The 19,345-nt window shown below is 46.9% G+C and overlaps 1 protein-coding gene across 6 annotated transcripts in view; it reads right to left on the bottom strand.

Moving 5' to 3' along the window:
• RPS6KC1 (ribosomal protein S6 kinase C1) overlaps positions 1-19,345 on the bottom strand; it is a 1,976,431-nt gene that overhangs the window by 858,140 nt on the left and 1,098,946 nt on the right. For all 6 annotated transcript variants that reach the window (XR_011268209.1, XM_069608548.1, XM_069608550.1 and 3 more), the window contains one exon: positions 11,666-11,758. Coding sequence is in view for 5 of the 6 variants with exons in the window: in XM_069608548.1 (XP_069464649.1) it covers positions 11,666-11,758 (93 nt within the window). In the remaining variant the exon portion in view is untranslated. The remainder of the gene's footprint in view (positions 1-11,665; positions 11,759-19,345) is intronic.

Here is a 19,345-nt window from a genome sequence, read left to right as displayed (position 1 = left end):
CTCTCCTTTGGGGATTATCCAAGAGTATATAAACTTATAAAAGCACTGTATGTTATTACGGTGCCATCTTGGAGTTGAATTTAGTGCCTACACCACAGCACAGCACTGTGGCTAATGTATATGGTTCAATCTCATAGATGGGCTGCAGGGTTTGCTCACAGCACCAGAACTGGAGTGGTTGGGCAGGAGCAGCTAGGATTATCTTCCAAGTATTGATGATGGAGGAAAAAAGACGCTAATGTGAGAGAGGTAGCTCAAAAAGATTCAGAGTATTGCATAGCAGCAAACATTACTTTGTGTGACGTATTTCGAGTGTCATTGACAAATACTGCATTGAAGTTGTAGAGGATTGTTCTATTGGGAGAAACAAAGAAGACAATCCAAGAACCCTTTTTGGTGGCAACTGTGGGATAAAAGCATGCTGAACGATATGATTAAAAAGTATGAAGTCTGAAGGGCAGCCTCCAGAAAACAAGCACTGAAATGAGAGGTTAAGGCGGCACTGAAATGTCACAGTCTTGCTTACGCATCAGCAGACTACTCCACTACATCTATTCCCATGGCTTTTCTTTTACCTACAGAGCCACTGATCTGCTTACAAGATGGTGCATATCAAGGATAGATTGCTGTGCCAATGTCCCTGCCTGGCCCTTAGGGTGTGCGTTTGTGTGTGCAGGGGTGACTCGGGGGGCCAGGCACTACTGTCCACTATGTGAAGTAGGGCCAGAGGGAGGCATGGAGAGGAGTTCCCTCGACTCCCACCCCAAAACACAGGCGGCATGGGTATGGGGACCAGCACATTTATTCCACTTACGGTGCTGGCACTTTAAGTAATCTTACACAGGCGGTAGAGTCTGAATCTCCTTCATTACCAGTCTCCCCCGGATAGAGCGTAGAGACAGGTCCAGCTGCTTCACCTTCACAAACTAGGCATATATGCTTTTCTGCACATGTGCAGGAATTACTTTTTCAAGATGGCGGAAAGGCCAATTAGAGGCGCAACAGCACACCCAACTGAGAAATTATTTAACCCACCTGAGGTCTTACTGCGTAACAAATCCAAAGTCAGAAACAACTAGTATTAACACGTGCAAGTATGACCCGGGCACCTAGAGACCCTTTCTGGCCTACCTCACCTCTGGAATGTGCTCTCGACCTGGCTGCGACAAACCCTAGAAAAGCATGAGTGTTTGCACTACCAGAGAGGAGCTACCCAAACCTTGGCCTTCGGGAAAGAGGCACATCTGGAACCAAGAGGACATTGGATGGTGCGGAGTTGTGCCAAAGACTGAGTGATACTGGGGAGAGGCAGAAAGCAAGAGGACTCAGAGTGAGATAGAGCGCAAGCAAGCAGGAGGCCCCCAGAGAGACAGAGCACAGCAAAGAGAGGAAAAGGGAGAACGAGAACGAGGGTAAAGAAAAATAAAAAAAGAGGAAAAAGTGACAGAAAGAAAGAAAGAAAATAGAGAGACCATTTATTCCAAAGATTTTCTGTAGCCAGGAAAATAACTGACATTAAATCACAGTATGCCAATGTAGGTGCAGGCAGAGACCCTGACCTGTGGACCAGACAGCCAGAAAGGAATTCCTACAGAGAGTCCTGAGGAACCAAAATGTACTTACCACTTGAATTAAGTGGCAATCACAACAAACAATCAAGTAAAGTAGCACTCTGGAACACCAAAGCAGAACATTTTAAAAAACAGATCAGAGCAACATTGGTCAGATCATACAAAGTCAGTCTATTCGGGAAAGCATCCGGCTGAGCAATTAACACAGCCAAAAATACCGATTAGCAATGCATCTAGACCAATGATTCACATTTCCACACCAGCATTGGCAACGAAGCCCAAACCAGTACTTAGCTGTGTCAACCCTGTGTGTTCTGCGTAATCTTTCCACAGTAGTGTGGAGGTGGGAGGCAGGCCAAAATGGGGGAGGCCATGTGGGAGACCCCAGTAAGGGCCACATTTTTGTACCAGGGAGTGAACAGAACTGGTGGGGGTGCATTGTGTACGCAGACGGACTGCCCCCCCCCCTTCTGTCAATAACAGACAGGCTACACTGAAAATTGAGAACACAATGAAAGCACCAAAATCTTTGTAGATACCAGGAAAAGATTTATTACAGGAAGACAAGTTGCCAGCAGACTAAATTAGACACACTGGACCAGCTAGGCACACCCACTGGCATAGAACCCAGGGCCTGGGGAGTACCCTTGGAGGCAGGGGGAAAGGGAGAAAGGGAACGTTTGGAGGAGGGAGCTGCTAGAGACGGTGAGGGGCAAAAAGAGAAAGAAGGGGAGAGAGAAAGAAATAAAAAGAAAGAAAGAGTAAGAAAGAAAAAGAACAAAAGTAGGGGAGCAAATGAAAGTGAGAGAGCAGGGAGAGACAGGGAGAGAGAGACACGGGGAGGGGGAATACAGGCACAGAGACACAGGGGGAGAGACACACACACAGATACAGGGAGGGCCACAAAGTGGGGCAAGGCAGAGAGGCAAGGAGCCCTACTGGTGGAAAAGTAGAGCAGATTGAGGAGGAAAGGGAGGGGGAGGATGGAGAGGGAAGACAAGGGTACCTGCTGAAGGGGCCTCCCGAGCTCTGCTGCCCCCTACCCCCCTGTCAGCATACCGCTGTCAGCAACCAAAAAAAGAGAGCCCTAGTCCTCTCTCCACAGGTTGTTATAAGGCTGGCACTCACGCTCAATCCAGCGCCAGCCCCCCACCCAGGACCACAACATGTGCAATTGTTTGTTTGGCTGTTCTCAGACACAGGTTTTATGTGGTTTACAGGGGAGATGGGATGTGGCTGGGCACACATTTTCAGGTATTCTGTGTGATTCCCAGTTCAGGGCAGTTGAAATTATAAAGCGCACAGCAATTGAGGCCCAGAGGGGAGGTGAATTGCAGGAATGGAGGAGGTTCCCAGAAAGGGTGCCAGAGGTCAGGTGCTAGCTTAGTGAATTGGCAGAGGGCAGGATAAGGAGTATGTTGCTCACCTGTAACTCATGTTCTCCAGCAAGTCTTGTGAGTGAGATCCTGGTGCCCGGGTAGAATATTGTGATTAGACGGGTTATTGTTGCTGCCCCTTCTACTGAGGGACGTACATGGCCCTCAGTGGTGTTGAATTGTGCCCCTGGGAACACTAGTGTATTTGATGGCTTGAAGCAGGATTTACTTACATTTATTGAGAATGACGAAGCGTGAGAGGGTGCCGGACACCTGTAGGATCGCCATTTTCGCCTCCGGGTATGATGGTGTTCGTACTAACCAATCATGGAGATATGGGTACACGTGATATCCCCTTTTCCCAGAGGACGCAGCCACCAGGGCTAGGCATTTGGTGAATGTTCTTGGGGCTGAACATAGGCCAACAGGAGGACTTTGAATGGATAGTGATTTGTTCCCACCACAAATCTTAGAAATGCCCTGTGGCCCTTTCAAATGGGAATGTTAAAATATGTATCTCTGAGATGCAAAGACGCTAGAAGGTCGTTTTCCTGTACTGATCTTATGACATTTGTCAATGTAACCATCTCGAACGTTTGTTTCTTGACGTATCCGTTTAGACTTCTTAAGTCCAGAATTGGTTGCCATGATTCGTTCAGTTTTCAGACCATGAAGAACCCTGGAGTAGGTGCCCTTGCCCCTTTGATTTTCTGGGACCTCTTTTCGATTGCATGTTTTATGAGCAGTTTCTACACTTGGCTTATTAAGATGTCCAAGTCTGGTTGGTGCTGAAATAGTGGAGGCGCCGGAGAGTGGTTTCCCTGTAACTCTATTATGTGTCTTTTTTGTACGATGACCAACACCCAGCTGTCTGTTAACTGTTGCCAATGCTGCCGATGGTACTGCAAGTTTCCCCCCACTTGCTGCAGCTCGACAGTGGGGGTCCGTGGAAGTCAGGCTTGTTTTTGCTGCCTTCCCCTTGGGGGAGAGGTTGTCTGCCATCTTCTTGGGGGTTGTTTGTAGTCCTTATGCTTGTACGGGTACACTTGACGATACCCCTGGTAATAGGTTTGTGAGTAGGATGCCCCTCGTGGGTATACTTTACCACCTCTATTGGTCGCTGTGGAGTGACCCAAAACTCAACAGAAGGAGCGAAAAGTGAGTCTCACTGTCAGGGTGGTAAGCAACTTCGCCGTATCTGTGTCTGTTTTTTGTATCGCTTTAAATGTGGCATCAGTTTTGGGGTCAAAATGTTGGTCTGTGGCCAAATTTGTCTTGCCAAATGTTTCTTGTTTCCTGCTGTCATTGTCAGGTAGCATTGCACACTTCTGACCTTGAGCATTTTATTTTCCACCTGCCAAAGCTGACACTACTGAGTCAGGGCTTCGTTGAGACATGAGTCATTTTGAGGACACCTACGGTGCCTTCCATTTCTTTTCCAAGCAGCCTTTTAATGCTGGCTGTGAGAAGGGTTTTTTTTATGAGTAATAGTCCTTCCTCCCAAGCATGGTCTAGAATCGGAGTGGACCTTACTGCCTTTTGGCGCTTGTGCAGTAAGTCAAAAAGGAAGCAATCCTTTTGTCTGCTCAGCGGGTGTTAGGCCAAATTCCTCACATGCCTTTTGGACTGTATTGTGAAATGCTGTTGTGTCGTCAGGTGGTGACTAACGCAACGGTTCTTCTGAGTCTTGGTTAAGATCCATGTCCGTGTCCTTCCAGTTGTCTGGCTGTGGTGATTTGGAGGTAGAGACATCAGTGTCGCTATTGCCCCCTCATCATCCGTGGAAGAGGATTGGAGCTGTCCCTCTTCCTGACTGTATGGGGTGTATAGCGACCTTGGGGAAGCGTTTCATGTTCCGACAGGGCTGCTGGTTCTACTTAGTCTAGTCTGCCTCATAGGTCACACAGGAGGCTCTCTTTCTAGCGAGACTGTACGCCTTGTAGGTGTATTGCTTTTAGGAACACCCTCTTGTTCTTGCTGAGTCTTTCTGCTAGGATTATGGGGCTTCTCTGAGGGACCCAGCACCTCATCAGGTACCTGTGACTGGACTTGGCCAACTGGTAGTCTATTATCCAATTGTTGAAGCAGAGACTGGAGAGTGGATAAGACCTGTAGCGATAACAGACTGCGGGTTCAGCAGGGGTTCTGTTGGTTGGGGGAAGTCCAACCGGCGTTGGTAATGTAGGATATGGTGACTTTTGCAATGTTGTTCTCATGGGTGCTTCCCGTGGCGAATACTGGTCTTCCTCTGAGAACTGAGGTGAGTATCCCTGTTCAAAATCTGTATCGATATGGTGCTCCAGTATCTTGTCTGGTAGAATCAACGAGACTGGCCATAGGGCTAGACCCTTGGATGCTATGTGATGGTCAGAAGCCCCTTTGCTTGAGTGAGGTGGTGATGGTTCTCCACTTCCTGAATATTATGGCCTGGCCTTTCATGGCGTTGGGTGACTAAGGGCCTGAGAGGAAGCTTGATAACTATCGGGCCCTGGTCCACTGGTGTAGAGTCATCTATAGGCTCATGTCCCTTTTTATCTGGCATCTGTTTGTCCCCAGACTTGTGTTGCCTGATTTTGGTGACTTTATGCGTTTCCGTGGACGAGGATGCTTTAACATCCTTTCTTGGGGGCCCCCATTGACGGTGCTGATACCAATGGCATTGGTGACTTTCCCTGTACCATCAATGTTGCTGTCGACATTGCATAGCTTTCCGTGGATGGTCGATGGGCGTGTAGATGACAAGTTTTAATCGTACCTTGTTTTCCCGTTGACGAGTTTGTCAGCGATGCTTTGATGGCCGCCGACAGTGACTTTGATGGTGTCGTCGACGACTGTGATGTCGACTTTAAGGCTATGGCAGGGGCCGTTGCGCTCGTCATCACAGCACTTAATGTGAGTTCCAACAAAGGTTTCGTCTGTGGAGGATCCGTCATTGGCGATCCGATTTTCCTTCCTTTTTTCTTTTGAAAGAAGACAACATTCTCTCTTATGACCTAGCCCTTTTATGAGATTTGGGCTTATCTGCTCTGTCCTCCACCACACTTTTAGAGGACTCAGTCTCTGAAGGGGAAGGGCGGGGTACTTTAACTCATGAAGCCATAGGGCCAGTCTCATCTTTCTGTCTTTGAGGGTTGTTGTGCTAAAGGTGGCAAACATTTCACAATCTTCCTGAATGTGATTTGGATAGAAACAATATATACATTCAGAACGCCTGTCTCCCCCATACAACTTCTTGATTCCATATGACTGGCATGCCTTGAAAAGAGCTTTCCACTTTTCTTCCATATTTTGAAAAGAAAAGCACTTATCTGTATAGATGTTGAGGTTTTCCTAAAGTTCCAAAACGTTTTATGAAGTATTTCCACAGCCCCCACCCATGATGGACACAAGTGGAACTCGTTTTGCTAGGCTCAGAGACGCTTCATGCCAGGACAAATGGGAGATAGAAATTATAGGGTGGGGGCAAGTGGGAGCAAGAGTTGAAAGGGGTTCCAGACTGAAGCTGAGCAACAGGTAGAACTGGTTGTTGGAGGGATCATGGCTTGGGTCCACGCCCCCCGCCCACACAGAGGAAAATATATTTGGGAAAAATAAAAAAGTCACGCAATACATTGAATACATTGGGGAAATTAAAAGTCATGTACTGCATTGAAAAATGAAAAGGGACATAGAAACTACCATTTCCACAGAAGTGCTGACACTGAATCTGTCTGGTGGTCTGTGAAGTCTCGAGACAGGTTACATGAAACGTCAGAAGGGTACAGAGAGACCAAGACGTTAAACAAGAGAAAGGCTGGGGAGTCGCCAGTTCTTTTGCTAGAATGGGAAATCCAAAATAGCAGCCGTCACATGAATACCTTTTGTGGTCAAAGTCATGTGACACTGCCACGTTAGAATGAATTATTTTTTGGGATTTTGAGGTATTTGTATGGCACACATCTTTTATAGGTGCAAATTAAAATAGACATCATGGAGGGAGCGCCAAGAAAAAACTTGTTACAAGGAATCCATCCAAGCGAATGATCAGATCCACATTAGTACATCTTACCTATCCGGATTACTTAAATAGATGTATTTTCAGAACCCTACGAAACTGATATAAAAAGATTTGAGGGCCCTGATCCCCAAAAGGTAGCCTATTCCATCATTTTGGCCCGTAAACTCAATCTGCGGTCTTGTCTAGACACACAGCTTGAGAGGGGAATTTGCAGTAGCAGTTTATCACTGGATTGCAGCTGCCGAGTTGGGTGGTACCAGCTGATTTATTTGGATAGATATGCTAGGGCCAAATTGTTTGCACATTTAAAAAGTAGACATTTTAAAAAAGACTCGATCCTTAATGGTGAGCCAGTGTAAGGATCGCTGTATTCTTTACATTGGGGAGGGCTTCCTTAGTCTTAAAATCAGTCTCACGGCAGCATTTTGAGCTTTTTGCAGGTGCTGAATTTGAGTACGTGGGGTGCCTGGCAACAGCTGGTAAAATGATCAAGACAAGAATTCACCAGGGCCCCAACAACCACTGGATGATCCTCAGCCAGTATGAACGGAAGAGCCTGTCGCAAGAGGTGCAAGGTGCCAAATACTGACTGCACCTTGGTCCTCACCTGTACTGTGCACCCCACATTTTCTTGCCAGACGCAGCCTAAGCTTCTTATTGTAGGGGGAAACAGAAGATCTGAGCCCAAAAAAGATGGTGGACCTGGGCGCCTACTTTGGTCGAGAAGGGGTTTGGGCCCGAACAGCACTACTTCCGTTTTGCTGCCATTAAATAGAATGTCAGTTAGAGGACATTCATCCCCTAACTTCCACCAGGCACTGTTCAACCGTCAGAAAAGTCTCTTCCACATTCCCTATTTTGATAAACACCTGCGTGTCATCCGCCTAGGAGTGGAAATGGACCTTATGCTTCCTAAGTAGGTCCATCAGGGGGCGCAGCTATAAATCAAACAAAGGGGAGAAAGTAATAAGAACTGAGGGACTTTGCACAGCTGTGGAAGAGAGCTCGAGGTGACCCACCCATCTCCACCTGTTGCTGCCGCTCTGAAAGAAAAGAAGCAAACCATGATGTGAAGGAAGGATGGGTTGAAGACCCTCAGACCAATCGCAAAACTGGACGGGGGGGGGGGGCTTATCTCCTCTCTTATCAGTGTATAGGTTGAAGATAATCGGCAGTGACATCTAGAGCTGAAGGAATACAAACCGCTGACCTCACTCAATTTACAGACTCCATAGCAGACTAGACTAGAAGACATAGAGAAATCCCTGATGCGCTTCAGATGTAGCCAAAAGCAGAAGCTGCAGACAACATCTGTTGCCATTTTAAATTGGCTGACAAAGCCAAGAGGATAGGTGTATGCCTCTGAGAACAGTTCAACCTGCTGATTAAATCAAGCGACTGGGTGTGAGTCTCTTTAACTGTATATATTGTTGATGAAGCCAAGTAGACAGGTGTGTGCCTCTGCGAAATGCTCATCACACCGACAAAGTGAATAGGGTTGATTTACTCCTCAGAGCGGTTCAAACTGCTGACAAAGCCAAGAGGCTAATTCTATGCCTCTGAGAACTGTTCAAATCACTAAAAGACAAGAGGCTAAGGCTTAGACTCTAAGAGACTACGTGTGGTACTACGCCCACAAGAACTTGACGATAAACTTGTGAGATGGTGTGCTTCGTTCTGATGTAACAAGGTGACAGTAAGCCTCTGAGAGACTGTTTCCGTCTAATGTGACAAACCGTTGATGGAAGGTCTCTGAGAAACTGCTTCCCACTCATGTCACAAGGGCTTAAAGGTAGGTCTCTGAGTTTGTGTTCCCTTGCTGAAGCAGAAGCAAGAAGACTGGGAGCTTAACCTTCCAACGACAATCCGAGATTGAAAAAAGCCTTAATGGATGTGCTGACCACTAGGTTTATCACTCTGGGTTCGATGTAGTTAAAGCACCTCATAGAAGAGAAATGTAAAGATAAGGTGGCTTCCTCCTTTGATGAGAGAAAAAAGGGATTTGGTTAAGTGGTCCATTGCTGATAATGATATCAGCAGAGCAAGAGCCAGGCAAGACAGTGGTGACCCTTTCTATTCCACTTGAAATGCCCTCCTCCTTTCTGTTGGCTACCCCTCTAATCTCATGCCCCCTTGAGCACACATTTATTTTGAATGTGTGGATGAATACTGTTGGGTAGTTACTCTCATGTAATCTGTGAATATCACACACACACACACACACACACACACACACACACACACACACACACACACACACACACACACACACACACACACACACACACACACACACACACACACACACACACACACACACACACACACACACACACACACACACACACACACACACACACACACACACACACACACACACACACACACACACACACACACACACACACACACACACACACACACACACACACACACACACACACACACACACACACACACACACACACACACCACCCCCCCCCCCACCACCACCACCCCTCCCCCCCCCCCCCAAAATGGCAATATTAACATGTGCTATTTGCCTTCTCTCCCACATTGTTTTGTTTGTTTTAGATTTTTAAATATCAATAAAGATATGATTTTTAAAAAGTCTTACCACACACGTTTATTTGCCTGTCGTTCATGCTCTGGGTAACAATTCGCCACAATACTTTTTCTTCAGGTCAGGAATTACATACACATATTCCAGTACAACGGGTGCACATTGTACTTGCATTAAAACATACACAATCGACAATGCTTTGGCATAGCAAACTCAGAAAACATACACAATGAGCGAGAGACGGATGGGACTGCAACAGGAAAATAGAAAATTGTCATAGGGCCTCATTACGACCCAGGCGGTAAGTTACCGCCTGGGTCGTACGTTTACGCCATGGTGGTTGGCGGACTTACCGCCCCATTCCGAGGTTGGCGGGGCGGTAAGTCCCCAATCCCCATTTACCCTTCCCCATTCCCATTTTTGCCCCATAGGGCATAATGGGAGTGGGGAAGGCGTTAATTACGCCACCGTAAATTACGGTGGCGTAATTAACTCCATGGTCCCTTAGCGCCATGGATTTTAACACCTGCTAAAAGCAGGTGTTAAGTCCGCCATGGCGCTAAGGGACCTCGTACTCAGGCGGTAAGGGTCGGCGCTGTTAACGCCGACGTAAAACCCTTACCGCCTGAGTCGTAATGAGGCCCATAGTGTTGTGCATCATTGGTCTAGACAAAACACAGATGGGACGTGGACTGATAAATATCCGGGGATTTTCCTTTGAAGGTTTGTCATGCATGGTGAACAAATATGAAATGGAAATAGTTTAGATTTTTGGGAAAAAAGGCAAGGTGTAACAAAGTTCTTTTTAAATGGGAAAACGGTATTTCTGAAATGAGCTTTTGGTATAGGATACTTACATTCATGGACATACCGCATTCTCCAAACACAAAACCATATACAACGGCATCGTGCTTGGTGTGCACAGATAGATCGTGATGCCAATACTCGAAACATCTTAATACTTATTTACAAATTATGATACGTTCATGTTAACGCATCGTCATTGAACTTAACAGAAAACATGGACATATGAGCATCCAAAGTAGAGAGGCCACTCTCTATGGGTAAATTTGCATAAATAAAATAGAACTTATCTGGGCTATATAAAATGCATAACGGTGCCAACTTGGGGAATTGTGAAACACAAATCCTATCCTTCTGCCCTAGACCTCAGTTACATCACACATCGGCAAACAGCCTGGAGGGCTTCCACACATTTATATCCATGATCTATAAATAACATATGAATTTTAAAATGCAAACTGAGCCAATCTTTAGAGTGCCTTTCAAATCTTCCCATGGCCTTTCCTTTTGATCTTACTCCAAAGCACTTGGACAGGATTCCAACCAAATAGACCCGCATGTTGCCGATATATGCTGGCATTCCCCTACCCTGCTTATCCGCCCCTTCTCTCTTAGATTCCACAGCGCAAGTCGCTATGGCTTGTGTTCCTCTCTCTGCAGGTGCCTTGCCTTGCCTATCCCAGGCTAACTCTTACAGGTTATTAAATCCATCTTATTCAAACGCCCCAGCCACCCTAAACCTTCTATCCCCTGGCCAACCTAACCCCTGCCCCTCTTTACCAAGAAATGACGGTGTGACTCAGATGCCTCTAATCGAGTGTACACCTCTACTGTTGGGTCACTGTACATTCAAGCTGTGTGCCCCACCCCGTTTGTTTACTTGCATCTTAATAGAGGATGTGTTCAATATATCTGGTTCTTTGGTTCACCAATTTAGGAGGCTTGTGTTGCACCTCAGCAAACCTAAATAAAACCCAGCTAAGAGGACACCTAATGTCACTTGCAAATGTACCTAAAACTGATTTCCATCGGTGAACTCAAAGCAAAATCGGGCCTGGATGCCCATGTCAGAACACGGATCTATAGCGAGGCCGTGCTCGGGAGCTTGGCCTTTAGCTGCCGAACACCAACAAACATGTACCTTTATCCTCTGCCTTAAATATATTTTGCATGACCTTACATGAATTGCGCACATAAAAGGCCCCTTCCTTCTGCTTTTGTTATTCTAAAGTGCAGATGCATCTGAGTCATTTTACCCTTTTGTTTCATATCCTAAGATCCGCGGCTTCAAAGAGCAAATGTCAGCAGGCAGTCGATTTATGACTGAACTCTTGAAGAGAGGCTGAAGAATTACCTTGTCAATCACGCCAAGGACTCGGAAGGCCTTCAGTTCCTCGGCAGGGCTCCTTAGGTTCCAAGAGGGCCTTGAACTTGGTGCTCCTGGAGGCTAATGGAAGATATCAAAGATAACACATCAATCAACGCGGCACTTGAAGGAAGGCTGCCTGCTGGAGCAAATGCCAGACCGAAGGAAAGGAAATTTATCAGGAATCACAGAGAGCACATGAAAGGTGAAGCTTTTCCGCTCGCCCTTAATGATAAAGTTGCGGGGTAAATAAATAAAAAACAGATATGCAAAAAAAGTCTACATTTAAGCGATGTGTGAGCCGTGTAATTACGGCCGCTACAGAGAGCGATTGCAATACATTGTTTTTGACATTCTGCAACCTACCTTTACCCCTGACGTACATCACTCCACACTTAAAACAGATGGGGACTTCGAACTTGAATGGCTACACGATAATCAGGGACATTTTAGCTCTATTATCTAATAATACTGAGCAGTCTGCTATAGCCCCTAAAAGCCTGCGAATAATTACCTTAGGACACCTGGAAGCCTGCAACAGCTGTATAAAAGCCTGTCCGTCTAGACCTGTGATAAAAAATGACATCACTCCTCTTATTACAGTTGAGTAGTGACATCACAATGGCTGCTGCCAGAACCAGCACGCTGTATGAAAGGCACCAAATAATTCCAAATGCCACTAAAGCACTTTAAAGCCCTGACAAGCTTTTTCCATGCCCTTCTTTATAATGCATCATTTTAACAAGCCCCTACCATTCTATATAGTAACCTTTAGTGTACTGCTGCGCTTTACCAATGCAGAGCAGGGATCAATGTGCATGATACCACTTATTCTAAACCACAACCCAGTTCTGAAATGCATTTTGAATATAATGGCTTCAAATATATGCAACACGTTACAAGTGGTAAATTAGCATGCTTCTCTAGCACATCCGTGTATACATGTATTCAAGATAAAACCGGACTATTTCTTGCATCAGGCCCGATAAGAGACCAAGAAGTGGCGTTGACAAAGGCGTGACCATGTGTTATACAGAATAAAGTACTGCACACCATTAGGATATTGCAGTTCACCTTAGAGTTCTAGGACCTTATAAAGAAACTCTGCCTATGTCCTCATTCTTCCACTTGGTCAAAGATCTCCTCGGTGCTCTGCAATATCGGTATAATGTACGGTAGTGGGTGCTTTATCCCATAAAAAATACATACACTCCAGCCGGCAATATCTGTATAATAGTGTGGAAATCATGTTCTTATTACAAGCTAGTTGTCACATCACATTTGACCTGTAATAAGAAAATGGCATCACAACTGTTCTGTAATCAGAACAGAAAAGTTATTACGCTTCAATTATGATGTCAAAACGATTGCAGCTTGAGCCAGCAGAGAGAATTCCAGATGTCACTGCAGCACTTAAAGCCATGAAAAGCTATTCAAATGCCTTGCTCTCAGAACTGTTTTCTGTGTCCATTAATTGACAAGAAACTGTTTATAGTAGAATGTGTATTTGCCAGTGCTGGAGTTTAACACATGTGAGCAAGAATCTGCATGCATTTTTATTAAACAGCTTGAACTATTTTTCTGCAACACATTGGGAGCTGCATTTTTGCCTTTTTAAATCCAAACAGATTCTACATTGATTATATGGATCAACCAAAGGAAGGTATCTTACATTATATTATGCAGAGAGGTGGTATTCAAAGGAATGACAATGTATAGCCATGTATTTTAGAGAATAAAAAACCCCATACCACATATAAAAAAATATTGCAAATCACTGTGGCGTTCAGTGATCTTATAAAGGAACTCCGCCTTCGGCCTCGTTTATTTCGCCACGAAACTTCTCAGTGACTTGCAATATCCGTATAACGTACATAGGGGGTACATTACATATTGTGCTGTATCCCTTTGCCCCATTTACATTGACTCTCACTCCTAGGTAATGCACCATTCTTATGCTTTGAACCTTATTTTCCTTGTTAATATTCCACTGTATTCCTGCTCCTGGTTTTGATTTGCTCCCATATTGCCACCCCTTTCCCCCTTTGTGATGTTGATACCAGCCAAGTAGCCTGCAGGGCGTGTTACTCACCATGGTGATTTTAACCCTGGGGGGTAACCTCACTGATGACTGGTTTCTTTGCAAACCATGAACTGCTTTGGGGAGTCCACGGCTTCTCTTCTCTGCTATGAAAACCCCAATTGGGTTGTATTGGATTGAGTAATCTATTTTAGGTAAACTATGTACAACCCAATCAATGTCATTAAACTACACCACATTATTTCACTTTTTCGTGCACCTTGCACTGTATTACTAAAATCACCCCATAAGAGGTTATGATGCCAAAACACTCGTCTCTCATATTGTGTGTCTCCAATTGTGTAACTCAATCGCTGTGCATAGAATCATATGAAAATGGGTATTACTATAAAACCATATAATTTCTTTTTTACGTCAGCAGTTATTGCCCTGTGTTTTACACACTATTCTGGTGTTGCATTACAAAATCTCCCTGCTCCAATACATCAAAATCTCATTTTGCCCCCTCCCAGTCTGTGGCTGCTATTTTTTCACTTCCCATATAAGCTTGTACCAGTTGTATTGGGTGACCAGGCACATCTCTCCTTTTCAAATGCTTATGTTCTCCACAGCAGGATGATAGGCTAGTTACATTTAAGGTTTTAGGGTTGGACAGATTACTCTGGAGCCTAAGGGAATGTAGGCAGCTTTACTGGATTCGTAAATTACAGGTAAGTACAATAGGGGTAGGTATAGTATACATGAGACAAGATAAGGTAAAACCCAACACATCTCCCCCTTACATAACAATACTAACACTACAGAAGAGACAGAAGGAACAGTCGCCGCTAACAATATGTTGGACCACAATAAGACCACAAACCACAGACTATCCTTCTAAGTTCACCTATCCAGCCAACCACTCCAAGCAATAAAGCTATACCCCTCCAGACAACTTTAAGATAGCTACCAAAAAGCCATGCCACCACCAGAACTATCAACAGCACCATAACAGGCCTATTATGGAACTCGCACAAAGGAACCAGCCCACCTTGCAGCACAAAACCTACACCAACTAAACATCACACCTATAACCTAACTTCATCATCCGCCAACAACTAGTTGTGCCAAAACACAAAAACAGGGTTCTAACCACACTGACCGCCTAAAGCAAACCACAACGTATTTGACACCAAACAAACTGTCGGCATCCACGTACCACCAATAGGCACACACCACCGGGAATCCACATCCCACAACATACGGGCATCTGAATCCCACTCACTATGTGGCACCACAATAGCCGTGCATGGAGCTCCCGCATGCCATTGCACCACCATAGTCGGGCAAACAGATTACACACACCAATTGTCACAACAAAAACCCGGACATCCAAACCCGCACCACAATTGGCACCAGACCAGAGCAACCATTTTTTTTTCAAACAGTTTTTATTATTTTAAACAAACAACACACCAAACTTTACAACCATTTAGGACGTTCATGATCGATATTAAGGCATCACATTATTCAGTGTTATCCTCCGTCCTCCCCCCTCCCTCCCCACAAACTTGAGCCGTCATATCCGTGCCATCTACCTGAGCTGCTTCAGGTGTCTCAACTCTTGTCGACTCATCCGAGTCTTCTGTTTCATGATTGACCTGGTGGGGATTTGCCATCGAGGCCACCAGTTGTCTCCAGGCTATCAGGGGGCCTACTTCCTCCTCTCCCCCCTAGTGATTGCTTCATACCATACCGCAGTTTCTGCTTCTGACCATTTCAAGAGGTCTGCCCACCACATCTCCACTCTAGGCCGATGGGCCGCTTTCCACCACATAGCAATTCTTCGCTGGGCCAAGATATAGGCCAGGTCCTTCATCTTGCTAATATGTTTTAGATTATGTGGCCTATGGAAATTCCCAAGCATGCATGCACTTCAAGCACCACCCCACAACTGGCCATTCTTATCTTTATTTCTACCCAGAATCTCTGCACCTCTCGGCAAGCCCAGAACATATGTAACAGCCCTGCCTCCTCCTCCCCACACCTGGGGCATTTCTGTATAGCCGAGCCACCAAACCTGGCTATTCTTCCGGGGGTCAAATAAGCTCTGTGGGTGACATAGCTGGATCTGCTGGAGCCTCGCATTCCGAGACACCGTCTTATGATACCTTTGGGCTCTATCCCACTGTCCCTCTGTCATGGGTTCACCCACCTCCTCCTCCCAGTCAAGACTCAGCTGGAGCAGCTCCTTTTCTGCCTTCGCACTCAACAGCTCATATATCCGAGATATATTGTGCCCACCCTCCGAGACATCATACATCATTTCTAGGGTGGTATCGGGTTCTTCCGCAAGTACCGTCTCAGGCCACCTCTCCCTCACCCGTTTCATAAGCCTGGTCTAAGTAATATATTGGCCCCCATGTACTCCTGTCTCCTCCTGCAACCTCTGGAATTCCAATGCCTCCCCCTCCTGCCATATCTCTCCGAGGGTGGCTAGGCCCACCGGTTTTCAGTATCTGCGAACCCCTTTAAACAGTTGGGAGTCTTCCCCACAAAGCGCCACCATCGGGACCTGCTGAGAGAGCAGGTCTGGGTCGCCCACAGTTCTCCATGCCCTGCGCCAGACCTCCCAGCCCAGCACCAACAGTCTCCCATCTCCGCCACTTTTGTTTTATGCAGCCACACTGTCTCTTTTAGGAAGTATGGGACTGAGTCACCCTGCAAAAGGACTTTAGCTTCCGCCGAGTCCTCTGCAGACAACCACCTAGCCACATATAATAGCTGCCCCCGCCAAGTAATACAATTCAAAGTTAGGCAGGTTTATGCCCCCCTTATCACATGTGTTCTGTAGTTTCCACAGGGCCACCCTATTCCTAGAGTTGTGCCAAATGAAGCACAGGCTATGGAGTCTAACAAAAAAGCGTCAGGGGATCAAGTATGGGACATTCACAAAAAAATGCAAATTTCTGGGCAAAACCACCATTTTGAGCAGTGCTGCTCTTCCCATCATAGCAAGGGGTAATATGGACCAGAACACCATGCTATTTTATTTTTTTTTTAACTTTGTTTATTTTAAATCAAGGCAGGATGGCAAATATACAAATCATGACATATCACAAGCAATGCGTATTCAGGTTCTTCGAACCCCAGTCCTCATTTCCCCCATCAGGCTTCCTCCCTCCCACCTCCCTTTGGCCTCTCCCCCCCTCATGTTTGGAGGCGGAATTTTCTTTCTGGGTCGTCCAGTTCGCCCCTTAGCGTCTATGTGTCTTCCCCAGGGTCCTCTTGGTGTTTCAAGATCCATCGGGCCCTGGTCGGTTTGTAGGTCTGGGCGGGGAAGCGCTGGTCGTATTCCAGCACTGGGCTCCAAACATTCTGAAAGCAGTGGAGCGTTCCCGCCTGTGCTGCCGTGACCTTCTCCGCGATCAGGATGTCCCAGAGTTTAGACCACCATTGGGCTATGTGAGGTCCTTCTGGGGATTTCCAGGCCCTGGCCAACACTGTTTTCCCCGCCAGAAGGCAGTGTGTCAATAGTTTAGACTTGGTCCCGGAGCGCGGGTAGATTGCGGGGATCTGGGCTCCCAGCAAGACTGGTTCAGGTTCCAGAGGAATCGCTGTTCCCGTAATTTGTGCGATGGTCTCTAGGTATGTCCTCCAGAACTGTCGTATCTTTGGACAAGCCCACCACATATGGAAGAAAGAGCCTGGGTGACCACATCCTCTCCAGCAGGCATGATCCACATGTGGGTTCATGTGGTGAAGTCGAAGGGGCGGGTAATAACACCGGAGGAGCACCTTGTACGCACATTCTGTATTGGTAACGCAGGTGGAGGAGGTATGTGTTCTGGTCCAGATGTCCACCCAGGTTTGGTCCTCGACCGGATGGCCCAGGTCCGCCTCCCATTGAGGCATGCAGCGGGTCTTTGTGGACAGGAAGTCCCTTAAGAAGCGCCTATATAGGGTGGATACCCTGCCCCGAGTTGGAAGGTCCCCCAGTGTCAGCTCCCGGGCGGTGGGCGGGCGAGTTGCTGCCTGCAGAGTCTGGGGGTGCGAGCACCAGTGGCGTAGATGGATATAGGTGAATCTGTCCCTTTCCTGGAGTTGGAACTTCTCCTTGCATTGGGCGAATGTGAGGGGTGTCCCTCCCATATATAGCTGGTCTATGGTCTCCAGCCCGCCATTTGTCCAGTTCCGGAAATTGCGGGGGTCTGCTCCGGGTGAGAAGGATGGGTTATGGAAGACCGGGGAGCGTGGGCTAAGTCCTCTGGGCACTCCCTTCTGCTTTAAGAGCCCAGTCCCAGGAGCTAAGGGTGTGTTTAGTTGATAGGAGGAGGTCTCCCCAGTGTGTTCTAAGGGGGGGCGGAATGTGTGGCAGAAATCGCAAGGGTAAAGGTGTTTGTGATTGTTCCAGCTCTACCCACCTGGGGCGGTTTGTTACGGTCTGCCATGCCTGAAACTGTGCTAGTTTGCTGCCACACTATAGGCCCTCAAGTCCGGGACCCCCAGACCTCCTAGCTTGGAGCCCTCCAGCATCGTTTTGAGAGGGATTCTCGCTCTCTTACCTTTCCAGATGAATTTCAGCATTTTCCTTTGGATGTCATTGAGGGTTGGTATGGGGATCGCTACTGGGAGGGAGGCGCAGGCGTATAGGAACCTCGGCAGTAGGTTCATCTAGCATGCTGTGATGCGCCCCAGCAGTGAGATCTCTTGGGTCTCCCATCGTTTCAAGTCACCTTCCAGTTCTTTCAGTAGCCGGGGGAACTTGGCTTTGTATGTGTCTCTTGGGTTAGCCGGGATGTGGACCCCTAGGTAGGGGATGGCCTTCTTCACCCTTGTCATCGGGCACATCGACGTCAGTGGCTCCCGTTCTGCTGGAGTGAGCCCGATGCCCATGGCCGAGGATTTGTCAAAGTTTATAGGGAAGCCTGAGACCTCACCATAGGTGGTAAGTTCTCGTATTGCCTGTTTCAATGATGATTGGACTTCTGAGATCGTGAGTAGGACATCGTCCGCGTATAGGGCGATTTTATGTTGGTTGGGGCCGTCCTGCAGCCCTTTAATTTGATCGTTTCCCCTAATCCTTTGGGCCAAAGGCTCCATGGTGAGAGCGAAGAGTAAGGGTGATAGCGGGCAGCCCTGCTGAGTTCCGCATGATAGGGGGATCGGAGCTGAGCTGTGTCCATTAATTATTAGACTCGTACTTGGGCTCTTATAGTTGGCCAGCACCATTGTCTGAAAAGTTGACCTGAAGCCGAAGGCCTCTAGGGTAAGTTTCATAAAGGGCCAATCTACTCGATCAAATGCCTTGGCTGCGTCCAGAGCCACTAAGACCAGTTTTTGGGAGTTCCGGGAGGCGAGGTCCACCAGGTTCAGGGTTCTCCGTATGTTGTCTCCGCTGATCGATGGAGGATGAAGCCTGCTTGGTCGGGATGAATGATCTTCGGGAGAACGCGATTCAGGCCTGTTTGCCAGGATTTTTGAATATATATTTGCATCAATGTTTAAGAGTGCTATCGGTCTGTAAGAGGCTAGACTCCTTGGGTCCTTTCCTGGTTTGGGCAGGAGGATGGTGGTTGATTCCTGCATCAATGGGGTGACCGCGCCTGTGTCTCTGAAGGAGTTGAACAGGCTCACCAGATGGGGGG

Source organism: Ambystoma mexicanum, chromosome 4q (assembly GCF_040938575.1).
Source record: "Ambystoma mexicanum isolate Mex_15411 chromosome 4q, UKY_AmexF1_1, whole genome shotgun sequence".
NCBI classification, from domain to species: Eukaryota; Metazoa; Chordata; class Amphibia; order Caudata; family Ambystomatidae; genus Ambystoma; species Ambystoma mexicanum.
Note: the sequence above shows the minus strand (reverse complement) of the source record. Positions and strands in the feature narration are given on the sequence as shown.